General features: G+C 38.2%; 1 protein-coding gene across 1 annotated transcript in view; it reads left to right on the top strand.

The window, feature by feature from the left end:
- LOC134755851 (transcription factor SPT20 homolog) overlaps positions 1-14,033 on the top strand; it is a 58,561-nt gene extending 44,528 nt beyond the window's left edge. Inside the window, exons 3-6 of the mRNA XM_063692487.1 lie at positions 8,750-8,799; positions 10,725-10,920; positions 12,514-12,747; positions 12,867-14,033. Coding sequence (XP_063548557.1) covers positions 8,750-8,799; positions 10,725-10,920; positions 12,514-12,747; positions 12,867-13,970 — 1,584 coding nt within the window. The 3' untranslated portion in view covers positions 13,971-14,033. The remainder of the gene's footprint in view (positions 1-8,749; positions 8,800-10,724; positions 10,921-12,513; positions 12,748-12,866) is intronic.
- The last annotated feature ends 1,326 nt before the right edge of the window (positions 14,034-15,359 follow it).

Here is a 15,359-nt window from a genome sequence, read left to right as displayed (position 1 = left end):
TAGAAGAATTTTGAGATCTGTTTTTCTGGACCTACACTACAGTGGCGCCAACTGGTGAGCACAAAAACGGTAGCCCTCATCATCTTATTATGTCGCAATTAGAATTAGCAGAGGGCTAGCGTTGCTGAGATAAAACTAGACGTAGGCATTAGCCATTGTGATGATGGCTAAATAAATCGGTACCTTACTTTTGTTCATTTTCAATGCCTTTATTTTTTGAGGACCTAATAAGACAATGATATAATATAATATATATAAACTTATTTATTTAGAAAATTAAATCATTCATAGCTCAGTAATAACATTTGTTCTCATCATACAAATAAATGCTCATACCAGGATTTAAACCCAGGCAGGACCTCCAAGCTTCGTGGGCTATCCAGTGCTACTGTATCGCACACGGCTACACACACTTCATTTCTCGTGGAAATGAAGTCGTAAGCTCTTTGACCCATTCGTTTGACATTATTCGTACTATAAATTAGGTATGTTATTATACTTTAGCCCAAATAATTATGACTATCTCCTGATTAACGAAATAAAATCCCGTACGCAGGGGGAACAAGAAAACATATATATATGTGTATAAAACGCGATTTATCACTGCAAAATTACTTACGGCTATTGCTGACAATATTCTTTATTTGTTTATGTTTTTCTTTATTAATAAACATTTTACTTAGTACAGTCGCCATTAGATATATGGGAGCGGCCAAGGTGCTCACAAATATCTAAACACGCTTTTATTGTCAAAGCGCTAAAGTGCTGGTGGTGGCAACTTCTTAATAGTTTTAAATTTCAATTAAAATATTAAATTTCTAACCATAATCCTTTCTTAAAAGTCGTCGAAAAAATTAGGAAATACACAAAAATAAATATACAAATTCTTATCATCTTTGACCCAACCGTATTTTAATGTAACATATTTAGATGTTACATAAGCCATCATATAAGTAGTACGAGTAGATCATCTTTTAATACTCTAATCAGCCTCATTCTGCTATTAGGTTATCTCCTATCTGGCATTGTTCCCTGCGAAGTCTTCTCACTATTGTCTGAGATAAGTTGTTGCGAAAATAAATAGCGGAACACGCTAAATTAATTTTAAATTAATTAAGGCTCATAGATTAAGCAATCTTATAAGGAATATAATAATTTAAAGTAAGTTAGTATTATTTATTGCACCACAAAAGAAAACGAAATAGATTTACAATGTAGGTAAAGCTAGCAACAGGTGGTCTTATCTGTGAGCGATCTCTTCCATAAAATAAGGTTTTATACAGGGTACATGTTAGGTATATCAATACATCCAAATCAAATAGTAAAATATATGATTGATACAAATAAATACACATTCATAATATACTAGCTTTTGCCCGCGACTTCGTCTGCGTGGACTTAGTAACCCCAGCTAGAGTAAGAATAGCGCCTGGAGAAAATCTTATAGCAATTATTCAATTTGAGCATATTATAGCAGACACTTCATTAATTATCTCAATTCCACCCCGCTTTTTACTTTTTTAAGGGATGATTTTCGGGATAAAAACTATCCTATGTCCTTCTCAGGGACTCAACCTATCTCTATGCCAAATTTCATCTAAATCGATTCAGCGGTTTAAGCGTGAAGAGGGAACACACAGACAGACAGACAGACAGACAGACAGATAGACAGACAGACAGACTTTCGCATTTATAATATTAGTATTGATACAGGGTATTGCAGGCATCCAAAGGCTACGGTGACTACTTACCATCAGGCGGGCCGTATGCTTGTTTGCCACCGACTAGGTATAAAAAAAAATACACATCAGCAGCACATTAAGGAAGGGACAAGTAATGATTCCTCAGTAGGTTTTCAAAGCTTATTTTTGCACATTTAATGTCTAACAGTATGAGTATGGCGTTCCACAGCCGAACAGCTCGTAGCGTAAACGAGTCATTGTAAAATGTTATGTGAAGATCTGACGGAGAGGAGATAAGTAAAACGCTTTTATATGGAGGAGTAAAGGGATTGGATGCTATAAACTCTCTTAAGAAAATTAATAAACATAAATCTTTTCATTTATCGGTTCCACTTAGAACTATCGTAAAATCTGAAACGGAAGTTTGCTTGACTTTATCGGAAAAAGTTGAGGGAGTTAGCCATAATAGTTTACGAGTACAACTGGCAGCAAACTTCGAGTCGGAACTATCGGCGCGGTGCTGCACGCACTGAACAGTGAACATCTGTCACCGGCGTGTTTCCAAGCTCCGGACGCGGGTGGTGATTTTATTATATTCGAACTATTACCCTTGGATGTCAATACTTGTATTAGCAGTGTAAAAATAATTTATATTTTATTTTTACCATACACTACCATACCCATATGTAAATATTGTTTAACAACAGAAAAGCTAACGACAATTTTCAAATAAATACAAAATGCTTGTGCCATTTTTTAAATCAATCTAACGCGACTTCATGCACCTAGTCAACGAACATATTTAGGTAGAAATAATTATAGGTAGAACTATTTTTTTTACATTTAATAGACAAATATTCCCACTACATGTACGAGTACCCATTAGCAACGTGTAGTGAATTTTCTTTTGATATCTATTCTGTGAGACAAGTTTACTGCAAGTATTTTATGAAGGTCGAATTTTTGCCGGCCGCCATTACGGCCGTTGAAAAGATTCGATTTTCTCAACGGATATTAAAGTGCCAAAGTGTTTTAATGTCCATCGTAATTTTCTTTTAATACGGTAAAAAATATCGCGTCATTTACAGTCACAGTACATTTTTTTAGTTAGTGTGACTCATGTTGTTTTATTTTAGACTCGACTGTATTATGTATATCATTCGTGCATTTTAGTGGTAGGTAATTATTATTAATTTTTAAGGGGCCCACTGACTATCAGTACGCCGGACGATATCGGCCTGTCAGTTGTTCGGAACTGTAAAATTTTTGACCTCGTGGAAGTCAGCTTTGGTGCACCCGATCCCTAAAAAAGGCGACCGCTCAAATCCATCCAACTACAGGCCAATAGCTATAACCTCCCTTTTCTCGAAGATAATGGAGTCCATTATCAACTGCCAGCTCCTTCGGTACCTAGAGGACCACCAGTTGCTTAGTGACCGACAATACGGTTTCCGTAGAGGCCGCTCGGCTGGTGATCTTCTAGTCTACCTGACACATCGTTGGGCACAGGCGATCGAGACAAAGGGCTGGCCATTGGCTGTTAGTTTGGATATAGCGAAGGCCTTCGATCGCGTCTGGCACAAAGCACTTCTTTCGAAGCTACCGTCTTATGGGCTTCCCGAGAGATTATGTGTATGGGTCAGTAGCTTTCTAGCAGACAGAAGGTCGTAGTTGACGGTGAATGCTCAGACTTCATGTCTGTGAATGCTGGTGTCCCTCAAGGCTGTGTGCTATCACCCACGCTATTCCTTCAGCGGAATTCATTGTTATGCTTATGATAGTACGGGTGATGCCTCTTACACCGGCCGCACCAATATCTCTCGGGAAAACGTCATCGAGAGCCGGAACAAACTTGTGTCTGAAATTGAGACTTCCCTAAAAGAAATCTCTGAATGGGGTCGACTAAACTTAGTCCGTTTTAACCCTGCCAAGACACAGGTTTGCGCGTTTACCGCAAAAAAGTTAGAGTTTGTCGTGTCACCTCGTTTTCAGAGCACTCCCCTGACTGCCGCAGCCAGCATTGGAATCCTCGGCGTCGACATTTCGGGTGAAGTTCAGTTCCGCGGCCATTTAGAGGGTAAGGCCAAATTAGCCTCAAAAAAGCTCGGTGTGCTCAACAGATCGAGACAGTATTTCACGCCGGCCCACCGCCTACAGCTGTATAAAGCGCAGGTTCGCCCACACATGGAATACTGCTCTCATCTATGGGCAGGGGCACCCCAATACCAGCTTCTCCCTCTGGACCGCATCCAACGAAGAGCGACTCGAATTGTCGACTGCCAGCGTATTTCGGAACGGCTTGACTCCTTGGCGCTGCGTAGAGATGTGGCCTCGCTCTGCATTTTCTATCGCGTGTATAACGGGGAGTGCTCCGAGGAATTGTTCGGATTAATACCTGCCGCTTCTTTTCGCCATCGCCCTACGCGATAACATTACCATCCTCACCACTTAGATGGTTGGCAGTCCTCAACTGTGCGTTTCTCTAGAAACTTCCTGCCTCGCACAGCTAAACTGTGGAATGAACTGTCGCCTGCGGTATTTCCGGACCGATATGACCTTCAAACCTTCGAGAAAAGAGCGTACTCCCATCTTAAAGGCCGGCAACGCACTTACAACCCCTCTGGTGTTGTGGGTGTCCATGGGCGGCGGTAATCGCTTACCATCAGGTGATCCGTCTGCTCGTTTGCCTCCTATTTCATAAAAAAAAATATGGGTTTTATGTAAACATTGTGTATGGCGAAAGGAAAGCTTAAAAAATTTATGCCAAAGTAAGATTAAATTAATAAATCTTCGGTTACCGCGATAGTTACTCATGAAATTAAATATTAATATTAATAGTTAATAGTTTTATTTCATAAGATTAAATTGTTAAAGATACAGTCATATTTTTTTTGTAATGTGCTCTGTACACATATTGACGACACAGATATTGCGGTAACGAAGTAGGTATATGTTATCTTAGTTTTAAAAGCACAAAAAAAATTAAGAAATGTATAATAATGCCCCGATAATCTTTCGACGAAAAACCATGTCTACTAGACATACCGTTTTGTAACGCTTATTTCTGGAATGACCCGTTTTCTAACACTATTTAATAAAATTTATCTAATAAAATTATTTAGTTCAATATACGTTCAAATAATCAGGGCTTGTAATTATCAGACGCTTTAAAAAATACATACTAAACAGGTATCCAGTAGTCAATTATTATTGGTATTGTGTAAAAGGTACCGCCGCGTCCGCGCAGTTTCGAAAATGCCCGATAATAAATAGCAGCATTGTCTCATTTTTCCTCGGCTTTCACTGCGTAAATGTACGCATGTGTTATTGACACACATGATATGTGCTATTGTCACATCGCTAATTCGTCGCGTTGGACATACTTAATGGTATAATACATGGACCAATATATGTCATGTTTAGTATTTAGGTATACCTAGCTTTATCCTTAACATAATTATCGTAAACTCATACTGAAAAACCAGATTACAAACTAACTTTCGATTTCTTGAGGAACAGTCATCAATCATAATACGATGATCATATTACTATAATGGCCGAGTGTTGATTAGGGTGATTGACACATAGTTGCTTCATTGCTTCCGTACGAAGCACAAATGTTGCAAAAAAGTTTTAGGACATGAATGTCTACATTTACGCAGTATTATAATTATTATATTTAGAGACGTGACATGAAGAAATTAGGACACGCGCGTTAATGTAGCCGCATTAAGCTTACACCTTTAAAAAAGCTTAGCAATGTCAGAAACTACGTTCACCACGAATTGTTCCTTGTTTAAGTAAATCCATTGGTAAAGCTAAAGTTCAAATGTCGCAAGAGAGGCTGAGCTGACAGTGAACTCCCATTGACAGTCTATTTCAGTTCTTAGTATAACCAGTGTCACGAGACCTTTTGAGACGTAACAAGTATTATATATACTTATACTATAAGTATAATACTTGTTAAAAGTAATTTAAGACACTTGTCCGTGGCTTAAGCGATAGGAATGACATCCCGGGACGTTAATTCCATATCGGCGATTGGCTTAAAAGCAGTGCTGCGTTTTAAAAACCCGTCCAGATATTGCAGCGCCAATTCCAAGTGCATTTTTGCTTTTCTTTTATTAAAGCCTTTGACTTTTGACGGTTTATAGATTAATGGCTCAATGAAATTCAATCGCTAAATGTATCATCATACCGTATTCTAGTTCCTAACCTAACCTACCATAACCTAAACCATAGAATATTCAACAACAGTGTAGTAAAATATTATATTACATATAGATAATGTTTAAAACCGGCCAAGTGCGAGTCGGACTCGCGTTCCAAGGGTTCCGTACATTACACAATTTAAATAATGTATCATTTATGTCTTTAAAAAGCCCGTAGGGGTCGGATCGAAAACTAAGTAATTAAGTCCGACTCTCGCTTGACTGCAATTTCTAATAGGTTTCCTGGTATCTATAGGTAAATATCTATTTTGTTTAGTTTTTTTTTAAATTTTAGACCCAGTAGTTTCGGAGATAAAGGGGGGAATGGTCATTTTTCTGCCTATTTTCTTGAATAATTCTAAATTATTTATCCTAAAATTATAAATAAAATATATTTGAGATTCTCATAATGAGCTCTTTCATTTGATATATAACACGATATAGTCTGAAAAACTTTATTTTTTAATTTTTTCATTTACCCCCCAAAAGTGGCCCCCATGTTTAAAATTCATTTGTTTGCGTTACATGTCCGTCTTTGGGTCACAAACGTACATATGTATACCAAATTTAAACTTAATTGGTCCAGTAGTTTCGGAGAAAATAGGCTGTGACAAACGGACAGACAGACAGACAGACGCAAGAGTGATCCTATAAGCACGGAGTAGGATGGAGATGGCAAGTGGGCGTTCCCGTCTATCCGACAGTTAGTAGCGACCGACTCACTTTATGCACAGACTATGCTCAGTTGTTGTGTAAACTTCATGCTCGAATGACATTCACGTCTTACGTACGCTCGTCTTAACAAAAATTGATAATTAAATTTAAAATGCCGTATTGTGCAGTATTAAGCTGCAGAAATCACAGCGGTTTAAAAAATCTTTCACGTGGAGGTATTTCCTATCACCGGTGGTTATTTATTTAAATATAATCCGATAAATACGAAAAATCTGTTTATTTTGCATTATTTACGAATGTTCGTTAAGTAAATCTATATTTTATCAGTTAGAACTTAGAGTTCACAATCCTTTGTCACTATTCTTTACGTTGATCTGGAATATTCGCTATCCTAAATGTCAAATAACTTCGCTACTCAGATGCTGCGCAATGTCGATATTTATATCGATAAAGTTAAAGTTACGATATTTCAAGTTTGATGTTTGGTTCGGTAATAAATTATTATTTTAGACACGTTTCTAATTATTATTTGGGATAATCAATGTCTTAGTAAATATGGCAGCTCTGGTCATCAAGCACTAAGTTAAGTCGGGGTAATTTCATGGCAACCTTTCAAACCTTCGTATTCTTTTACATACGTTTTTGTTTTTTACATCCATCATATTTTCATCGTTTATATAATTAGACTAGGTACTTAATGCACTTATGCGTACAATGCATGCAATGTGCCATGAATAAACGTTTTATATTTTCTATTTCTTTATTATTAATTATTGTCGGTTACCACAAGATGCCGATATTAAAAATAAATGGATCAATGCTACTGGGCAAGAAAATTAGTTTCCGCAAAAATATAGCACCATTTGCTAGGAGCATTTCTTAGAGAAAGATTTCTGGGGATAAAATTGCCATACATCTCATCTAGCGTCCACACGCCTAAAACTTAGTTACTAATTTAGTAATTATTAGTGACATTCGGGCTCACTAAATTAATAAAAAGTGTTCCGTACCACGCAAACTAGCGTCAAATATTGGAATTTTGCCGCCCCCCTTTCTGATTTGATAGGTCACAATCTTACAATCAAATCAAGTGGGATCGATGAGCCAGTTTCATGTATGCTTTCACACCATACAATTAATTTGACAATTTAATCAGGTTGTCCCGTCTAGATTGGCCTTAAATGCTGCTACAAGTAAATATATTGTTAAAGACGAATACTTACGTATGTAAGTAATTGCAGATTTGTGATTACAAAATAACAGCAATACCGAGTTAATAGACCTTTAAAGAACTATGATTTTATCTGTTTGACTTTAAGATATATTTAATGTTCACATTAACAACCTAGTTGGTCAATTAATAAGAAACAAATTTCTAGTTAGATATTTGTTGTACTGTACTACATATTATTTTTCATACAATCACGATTATCACTACCTATATTATAATCATAAATAAAGTATCATCTAAATGTGTTAAAACATACGGTAATTAAATATAAATACCTAACTGAACACACAAATATCGATAAAACACTCCGATTACACTGTCCCCTCCCTATATCGTCGAATGGAAAGAAGTTCCAACGGTTAGCTACTCGCAGGCGTGTAGAGATCTCGAAAAGACCAGTGTAACGTGACCGTGAGATCCGTAACAAACCATGCGTAATTAGACCTTACTTATACTGGTTTTTTAGCCCTTTTCTCGCCTGTAATATTAAAATTATATAAAATAACGCCATCTGGTGTCAAGTAGTTGTATTAGGTGAACGTTGAGCGAGCTTTTGTGAGATGAATGAGATAATGAAAGAGTCGTATGTCATCTAGCTTTGACATTATATTTTAAACCGTCACTCATGTAGCCTACAGTTGATATTCGTTCGAGAAATGTCCACCGGTAATAACCTTTTGGTATGAAAAGTTGCTACGAATCAGAGCAATTTTGTAAGTGTGTGACGTATTTTAACGTGGCTATGAATGTGTGAGTTTAGCGACACTGGTTTTCATACTAAATAGGAGTCATTTCACATCCACTAGTTTATTAATTCGTGCCTATAAGGGTTCCGTTTTTTTTCTTTTGAGGTACGGAACCCTAAAAATGGTAAAAAATTCAATCAGTGTATAGTGAATGAATTTTTTTTTAATCCATGTAACTTCATACATTCTTGTTTTTCTTTTCAGGAACAAGTGGCACCTGTAGAAGAGCCCCAAGATGATGACAGGGGACTCAGGTAATCAATAATCTGACACTGGAATTAATTTATTAAACTTTCAACTTTTATTGGTTTATTGTATTTCGTAAAAAAAGGTATTAATTTACTTACAAAATAAAGAGGCTACTAAGACTAAAATCTTTTTTTTTTTTTTTTTCATAATTTAAGAGCATGGCTCTTGTCGGTGGAGTATGCGCCAGTTTTCTCGGTCCTCGGCCAGGTTCTTTAGGTCCCTGTAAGACACGACATTTGCTTTCGCTTAAAATCTTAAATGAATAATATTGGAAATCTTAAGAAAAATATTTCCTTTCCTTCCTTCTCGATTCTTGAATAACAAGCCATTAGTAACGAATTAGCATACATTTCAGATTTATTTTTTAATATATAAAAGGCCCAGAAACTAAAATCTAGTTTTTAAAACAAACGATAACTAGTAAAAAGGTCTTTTCTTTTCTGAAAAATAAGACAATTTTATAAAATATGCCAATCTATTCAGGTTTTATTGGCTACGTGCCAACCAGGCCTTGATTCCATTTATAACAAAATCCTTTATTTTAACTTATTGCCAATTTCAGTGGTCAGTGAACTCAAATATACATACGTTCCAGATTCCAATATCACTCGGACACTGATTTGGGTCTCAAACTTCACTTGACGGTCACCTTCATTATATCAGTTCTCAAAGTTTATTAATTAGAATTTACTCAAGTAATTCAATCAAATAATAATATGTGCCTTATATTATCCTAAACTCACAAAACTGATAGCTTTCTAGAAATCTTTATCTGAAAGTTAGTTTTCTGGAATTATTTAATTATTTAAAGTCGTACCTGTTATTATGAACAAGTTGTGTAACAAAACCCTGTGAAACTTTCTAACAATAAAATTTTAACTATCTATCGAATACTTAAACCTAGGATGGTTTGCTTTATCTTTTGGATTTATGAATAACCTATTTATGATGGCTCAGGAAGTCAATATTATTAAGGGACAAAAAAGTTTTTCTAGAATATCTGTTAAGGCTTAACATCGCCTTAACATTGCCTTAACAGGTATGGCTTTTGGGGTAAACAAAATTATTCATTTGTATGTATTATGTATGTTATGTAAAATTGTATGTATCATCTAAATTGACAGCATATGAGAAAATATAAACCTTAAAGTTTTTCGGTTACAGTTTCAATTTCTTTTTTTTTTTGTAAATTTTTGTTAGTTTTCATTCTATGTTTTTTATATATAATTCATTGTGTATTTTATATTTAATTATTGTTTATTTTATTTTTTCTCTTTTGTTGTTTAGTATGTATAGTTTTTTGAGGTAGTTACTTACTCTTTTGTCTGTTTTTTTTTGTGTCGTTGGCGTATGTGTCGCCACCAACTAATAGTTTTAAGTCAGGTCCCCACTGAAAACCAGCGCCGCGGATTACCGCGGCATTATGCTGATTGGGGTCCTATTTTAGCGTCCAATGTTTTTTGTCTGTATGTTTCCTTTTTCATATATGTAATCTGTTGTGGCGTTAAATAAATTAATGTATTTTCTTTCTTTCTTACTTTCTTTCTGTTTCTTTCTTTCTTTCTTTCTTTCTTTCTTTCTTTCTTTCTTTCTTTCTTTATTTCTTTCTTTCTTTCTTTCTTTCTTTCTTTCTTTCTTTCTTTCTTTCTTTCTTTCTAAAAACATTTGTTTTAAAGATGCCTTTATTAATTTCAACAAATACTAATATATTAAACAACAAGCTTAATTATTAATTGTTCTTAAATAAATTGACAAATGGCGTATTAAATTAGGTTAGTTGTCTACGAGTAAACTATATCGCATCTCAGCTAGGTATAAACGCACGAAATTACGCGTCCCGCTTTTATTTAGTAAATAATAATGAAAAATAATGTAATCTAAACAAAGTATACAATTTTTGGAGTATAACCATTATAACCGAACATTTCAGCCGCTCTGCCACCGAGGAGTACCGGCCAGGCCAGGTCTTCTCTCTCAATGCCCAAGAGCTGCTGGAGCTACAGCCGGAGAGAAAAGCACCACTCACCAGTGGACAGCAGCTGCAGCAACTGTACAGTGAGCCGCAGCCGCAGCACAAGGAGAATCTGCAGCAGTTCTATTATGTGGAGCCGCAGACTGCGCGACAGGTTGTATTCTATACTTAATCTTTCAATACATGTTTAGAAAATCACCACTCACCAGCTGACAGCAACTGCAGCAGCTGTTCAGTGAGCCGCAGCTGCAGCACAAGGAGAATCTGCAGCAGTTGTATTATGTGGAACCGCAGACTGTGCGACAGGTTGTATTTTCTTCTTAATCCTTCCAAACATGTTTGTAAAACTACCGCTCACCAGCTGACAGCAACCGCAGCAGCTTCTGCTGTGCAGTGAGCCGCAGCGGCATAAACTTACTTTGTATATTCAGGATATAATATTTTATCTAGGGAGGCACGTACGTAACTCAATGCTAGGTGTGCCAGGGCCAGGTGTAGTTAGCTTTATTTCAGATTTATACATAACTTCTCCTTATTGTAAATCTACGAGAAAGCCATTAAGGGCATTCCGGGTATGAAATGGGATTTCAATTTCGATAAGTGCGGTACGTGAGAGGATTCATCTTTTATTTCAATCCCGAACAATAACATTTATCATGCCTGGCAAAAAACCGACTCACTACAAAGATTGCTTGAGCCTAAGTGAGCCTAAATTCGCTTTGGGAGCATGATTTGTGTAATTTTTGCGGCCATGGTCTAGTTTTTGTGGATAATACGTTAGGGATTTATCGACATAAGTGATTAATTAATCATTAGCGGAATCGCATATATTATGTATTTATTTAACAGAAACGTAGTAAATTCTTGACAAACTTGTTCAGGAGATTATCTGCTTGATTAATTAATCAATCATCCCAAACCTAGTAGTAAATGATTGTATTTTTTAAATAAATCAGATATGTACTGTTTAGGAGAGAACCTCAAGTTTAGGTATGGGATTTATTTTTACAACTCTACAGTTTAATACGCTCACGCGTAGTGAGTGGGCGAATAAACCCGATACAAAGTATGCTTAACCACGAGTTCAACTACCACTTAATTCCCACAGCAACAGTGTTATAGTAGGCATTTTATAATTCTTTTAGACCGCGGGCCAGGCGAAAATGTCATCAGTCATCGCCTCCCGGTTGGTACTTCGTCACGTGATAGTTTAGATGCTATTATGAATTTAAAAAATAGTCAGCCGGTTATATCGCGGTGGAAAGTCCGTGAGCTGGCAGCATGAACATGTATAAAATAAGCACCTTACTATTTCATGTCCGCAAAGTATGCGTGGAAACAGGGGCGTTTATAAAAAAAGCCTGATTGAACGCTACATGCAAAGTTTCATGATTTTGATACCACTATCATAATGAGGTACGGTACGTATTTTTTACATGTTTATGGGACCAGCTGAAGGTCTTTCCACCGCGATACAACCGGCTAACGTTTTTTTATTATGCACAATAGCATCTTAACTATCACCTGACAAAGTATCAAACGGGAGGCGATGACAAATTTTTTTTACGTATTTCGGTGGCTGCCATTCCTTAACCCACCGGCAGCTGACGTCCACGAGGGTTCATCATACATAGCTGTTAACCACTATACGAGTTATCGCCCGGGAGGCGATTGTTCATGGAAATCTGTGCCTGCCTCGCGGTCTATAAGCAATAACATTTGTATTTACATTTTTTTTTACTTTCAGGTGTCTCTTCACCCGTCCCATGCCGTGATCGCCCGTCCCCACTACTCTGCCATAGGGGGTGAAGCGTCAGTCGGCGCTGCCTTGTCAGTTAGCGACTCTAGTTCCAATCCCAGCTCTTTCGACCGAGAGCTCCTGGCGCTACTAGGGCAGCCTGTAGGACAAGACCAGCCGTCCTATGCACAACAACAGATTCAACAGGTCTCTACGCAGAGCGTTGCACCTCAATATCAACAGGTACAAATTATAATAGCAATAACAATTATTTTTTATTTATGCCGTTTATCAATTATGATTTTGTGATATTTGTCATCTGGCAAAAATAAGTAAAACATTATATTTTCAAACTATTACAGGTGGACAGGTACATCACTAAGCCAAGCAAAAAGCCGACTAAACTCCGTTCTAAGGTCCAAATCACTCCACCGCAGGCTTCAACCGCCCCGCAGCAGTACTTAATAGAGACAACAAATGTGCAGCAACAACAGCCTCAGCAACAACAGCTGCAGTACAGACCCGTTCCCCAGCCCCAAGCCCAACGAACTGTACAAGCTCTTCGCTACACTCCGATTCAGCCAACACCGGCTGCCGCTCAACAAGTTTATTACCAAAACCCAGAACCCCAAGGTCTTAAGATTGTTCCAGCGCCCAAACTGCAACAGCCACGCGCTCAAATCAATTACCGATTTGTTCCTCAATATCAACAGGCTGAAGCTACTCCTAAACAATACAGAATCGTCGAAGCTCCGAGACTTCAGGCTGCCAGACAAGAACCTCAAAGAATCTCTGCCTCCAGCATTGAAAGGCCTGTTACTTATCTGAAAAGGTTCCCTGAACCTGAGAAATTGCGCGCCGTAAAATACTACGAACAGCCTGCATCAGAAGAAGTGCGTGCCTCTCCTCAACCGGCTCAAGTTATTGGTGAACAATATTACCTTCGACCTCTGTATAGAGGAACAGAGCAGCGACCGCGTTATGACTTGCAATCTTTAGGTTTAGAACAAGCCCGTGTCGAGTCCACGAAACCACCACCCCATTCTGCCATATATGTAAGTAAAAACTTGGCACCGAAGAAACCTCTCAGGCAACAACAGGCCCTAAGGGTAGACCAGCCCATTAAACTTGAGACGCAACAGTACAGACAAGAAGTACAGCAGTACAGACCAGAGCAACTCAGCAGGGCTGAACAAGTCAATATTGAGCAGCACGGACAGAGTCTTGACGACCAGCGGGCTCATTTGCCTCCCCCCAGAAATAACAAGGCATATACCCCTGAGGAGTTTCAAGCCTTAGTTGCTGCAGGGTATGCCGTTACCCCAATTCCTGTAGGCTCTTTAGGCCAGCAGGCACAATCGCGATCTTCCGTGGAGCCAGCGCCGGCACCAGCACCAGCTGGCCGCCGACCTTTGTACAGCAGACGTCACCAGTACCTACCTTTACGATCAGACGAAGCACCTTAAAATGGAACAAATTGTACATACTCTAGTTTTAATTTTGCAACTAAAGATAGTGATAAATCCCAAGTGTTGTTTAATTTATTATTCAGCCATAAATTACTTATATATAGTTACTTATGCATAGTCGGTAACTTCTAATAGTTACGTGTTACGTAAGACCTAAAACTATGAGTTTTATATGTTTAATGGATGTGGTCTCCGGTTGACGTACGTATCATATTCTATAATAGTGTTTATGTAGGTAAGGACAGTGATAAATAAATAAAAATAATACATTATTATAATATAATACATAATAATAATACATATTATTATTATTATTTGTGTGTCTTTTCCATATCTCGGGACCATGGGGTCCCGGACCTTTGGGAGGCGTGCGTGGGGCCGAAAAGTACTATTAGTTATTCTGTGGCCGAAGCCAACAGCACAGGAATTACAAACGTTGATTCTGTAAACATATTTTTTTTATCCGGAGATAGTATATCTGATTCTCACGGAAGTAGGTATGCCACAGAAGTACTTATTCCTTTGAAAATATGTCGGTCAATATAGTTCGGAATTTAAAAAAATGTTATTTCTGCTTCCTTGTTCTTCCGTTTATTCAGACATCCGTAAACAGAACAATATCTATAGATTTAGGTTTCGAAGGCATTATGCATTTTCAATTTTGCGCGAGTCGAGCGGCAGCCTATTGCCATACGCCTGCCCAGGAGGCGCGCCGGCCAAATGTACCTAAACTGCGAAGTGACACCCCCCTGCCAACAGCGCAGAAGCCCTTTAAGACATTTTAATCTAAAAGCAAGGGATACACATGGCGGATACCATCCCCGAGCGCACAATATGATACATCCAGAGATGGTCCCCGCCAGGTGCAAAGACTATTGCAATGCAGCACTTTTGTGCTGCGATGGCAACTAAGGTCATAGACTATTGATATGCAAGTTGGATGGACTGGATAATGGGTTATGGGAGGAGAGTAGCGGACACCTGCCGTGACAATCAGTTTCAAAATTGTGAAAGACAGGTGGTGACTTGCCAACTCATTTAGTGGGCCCTACAACGGCCGCACGCACAGTGCGACAATAGAGCAACACTTCAGAGCGGCTGTGAAGTTGTCGAGAGGTGAGTGCGGTAGCCAGTTCCCGGTAATCCGTTCAGCATTCCGCCGGCGTCATGACATTTTACACTTCCAACCTGGAGCATAGGTCCCGCTCTTGCGACTCCACTCTGGCCGGCCAGTCAAGGCAAGCTCAGAGGCGAGGGCCAGATGACAGGGCCCTCTGGAATAGGGGTCCGCGTTGTCGCCAGGTCGCCACTCACCGTCAGCTCGCCAAAAGCTGCCCATATATTTAATATGTCTGTGTCTCACGGAAGTTTTGTTATTAAAATACA

The sequence above is a fragment of the Cydia strobilella genome, chromosome 1 (assembly GCF_947568885.1).
Source record: "Cydia strobilella chromosome 1, ilCydStro3.1, whole genome shotgun sequence".
In the NCBI taxonomy this organism is placed as follows: Eukaryota; Metazoa; Arthropoda; class Insecta; order Lepidoptera; family Tortricidae; genus Cydia; species Cydia strobilella.
The sequence above is the reverse complement of the archived record's forward strand: the minus strand, read 5'-3'. Positions and strand labels throughout refer to the sequence as shown.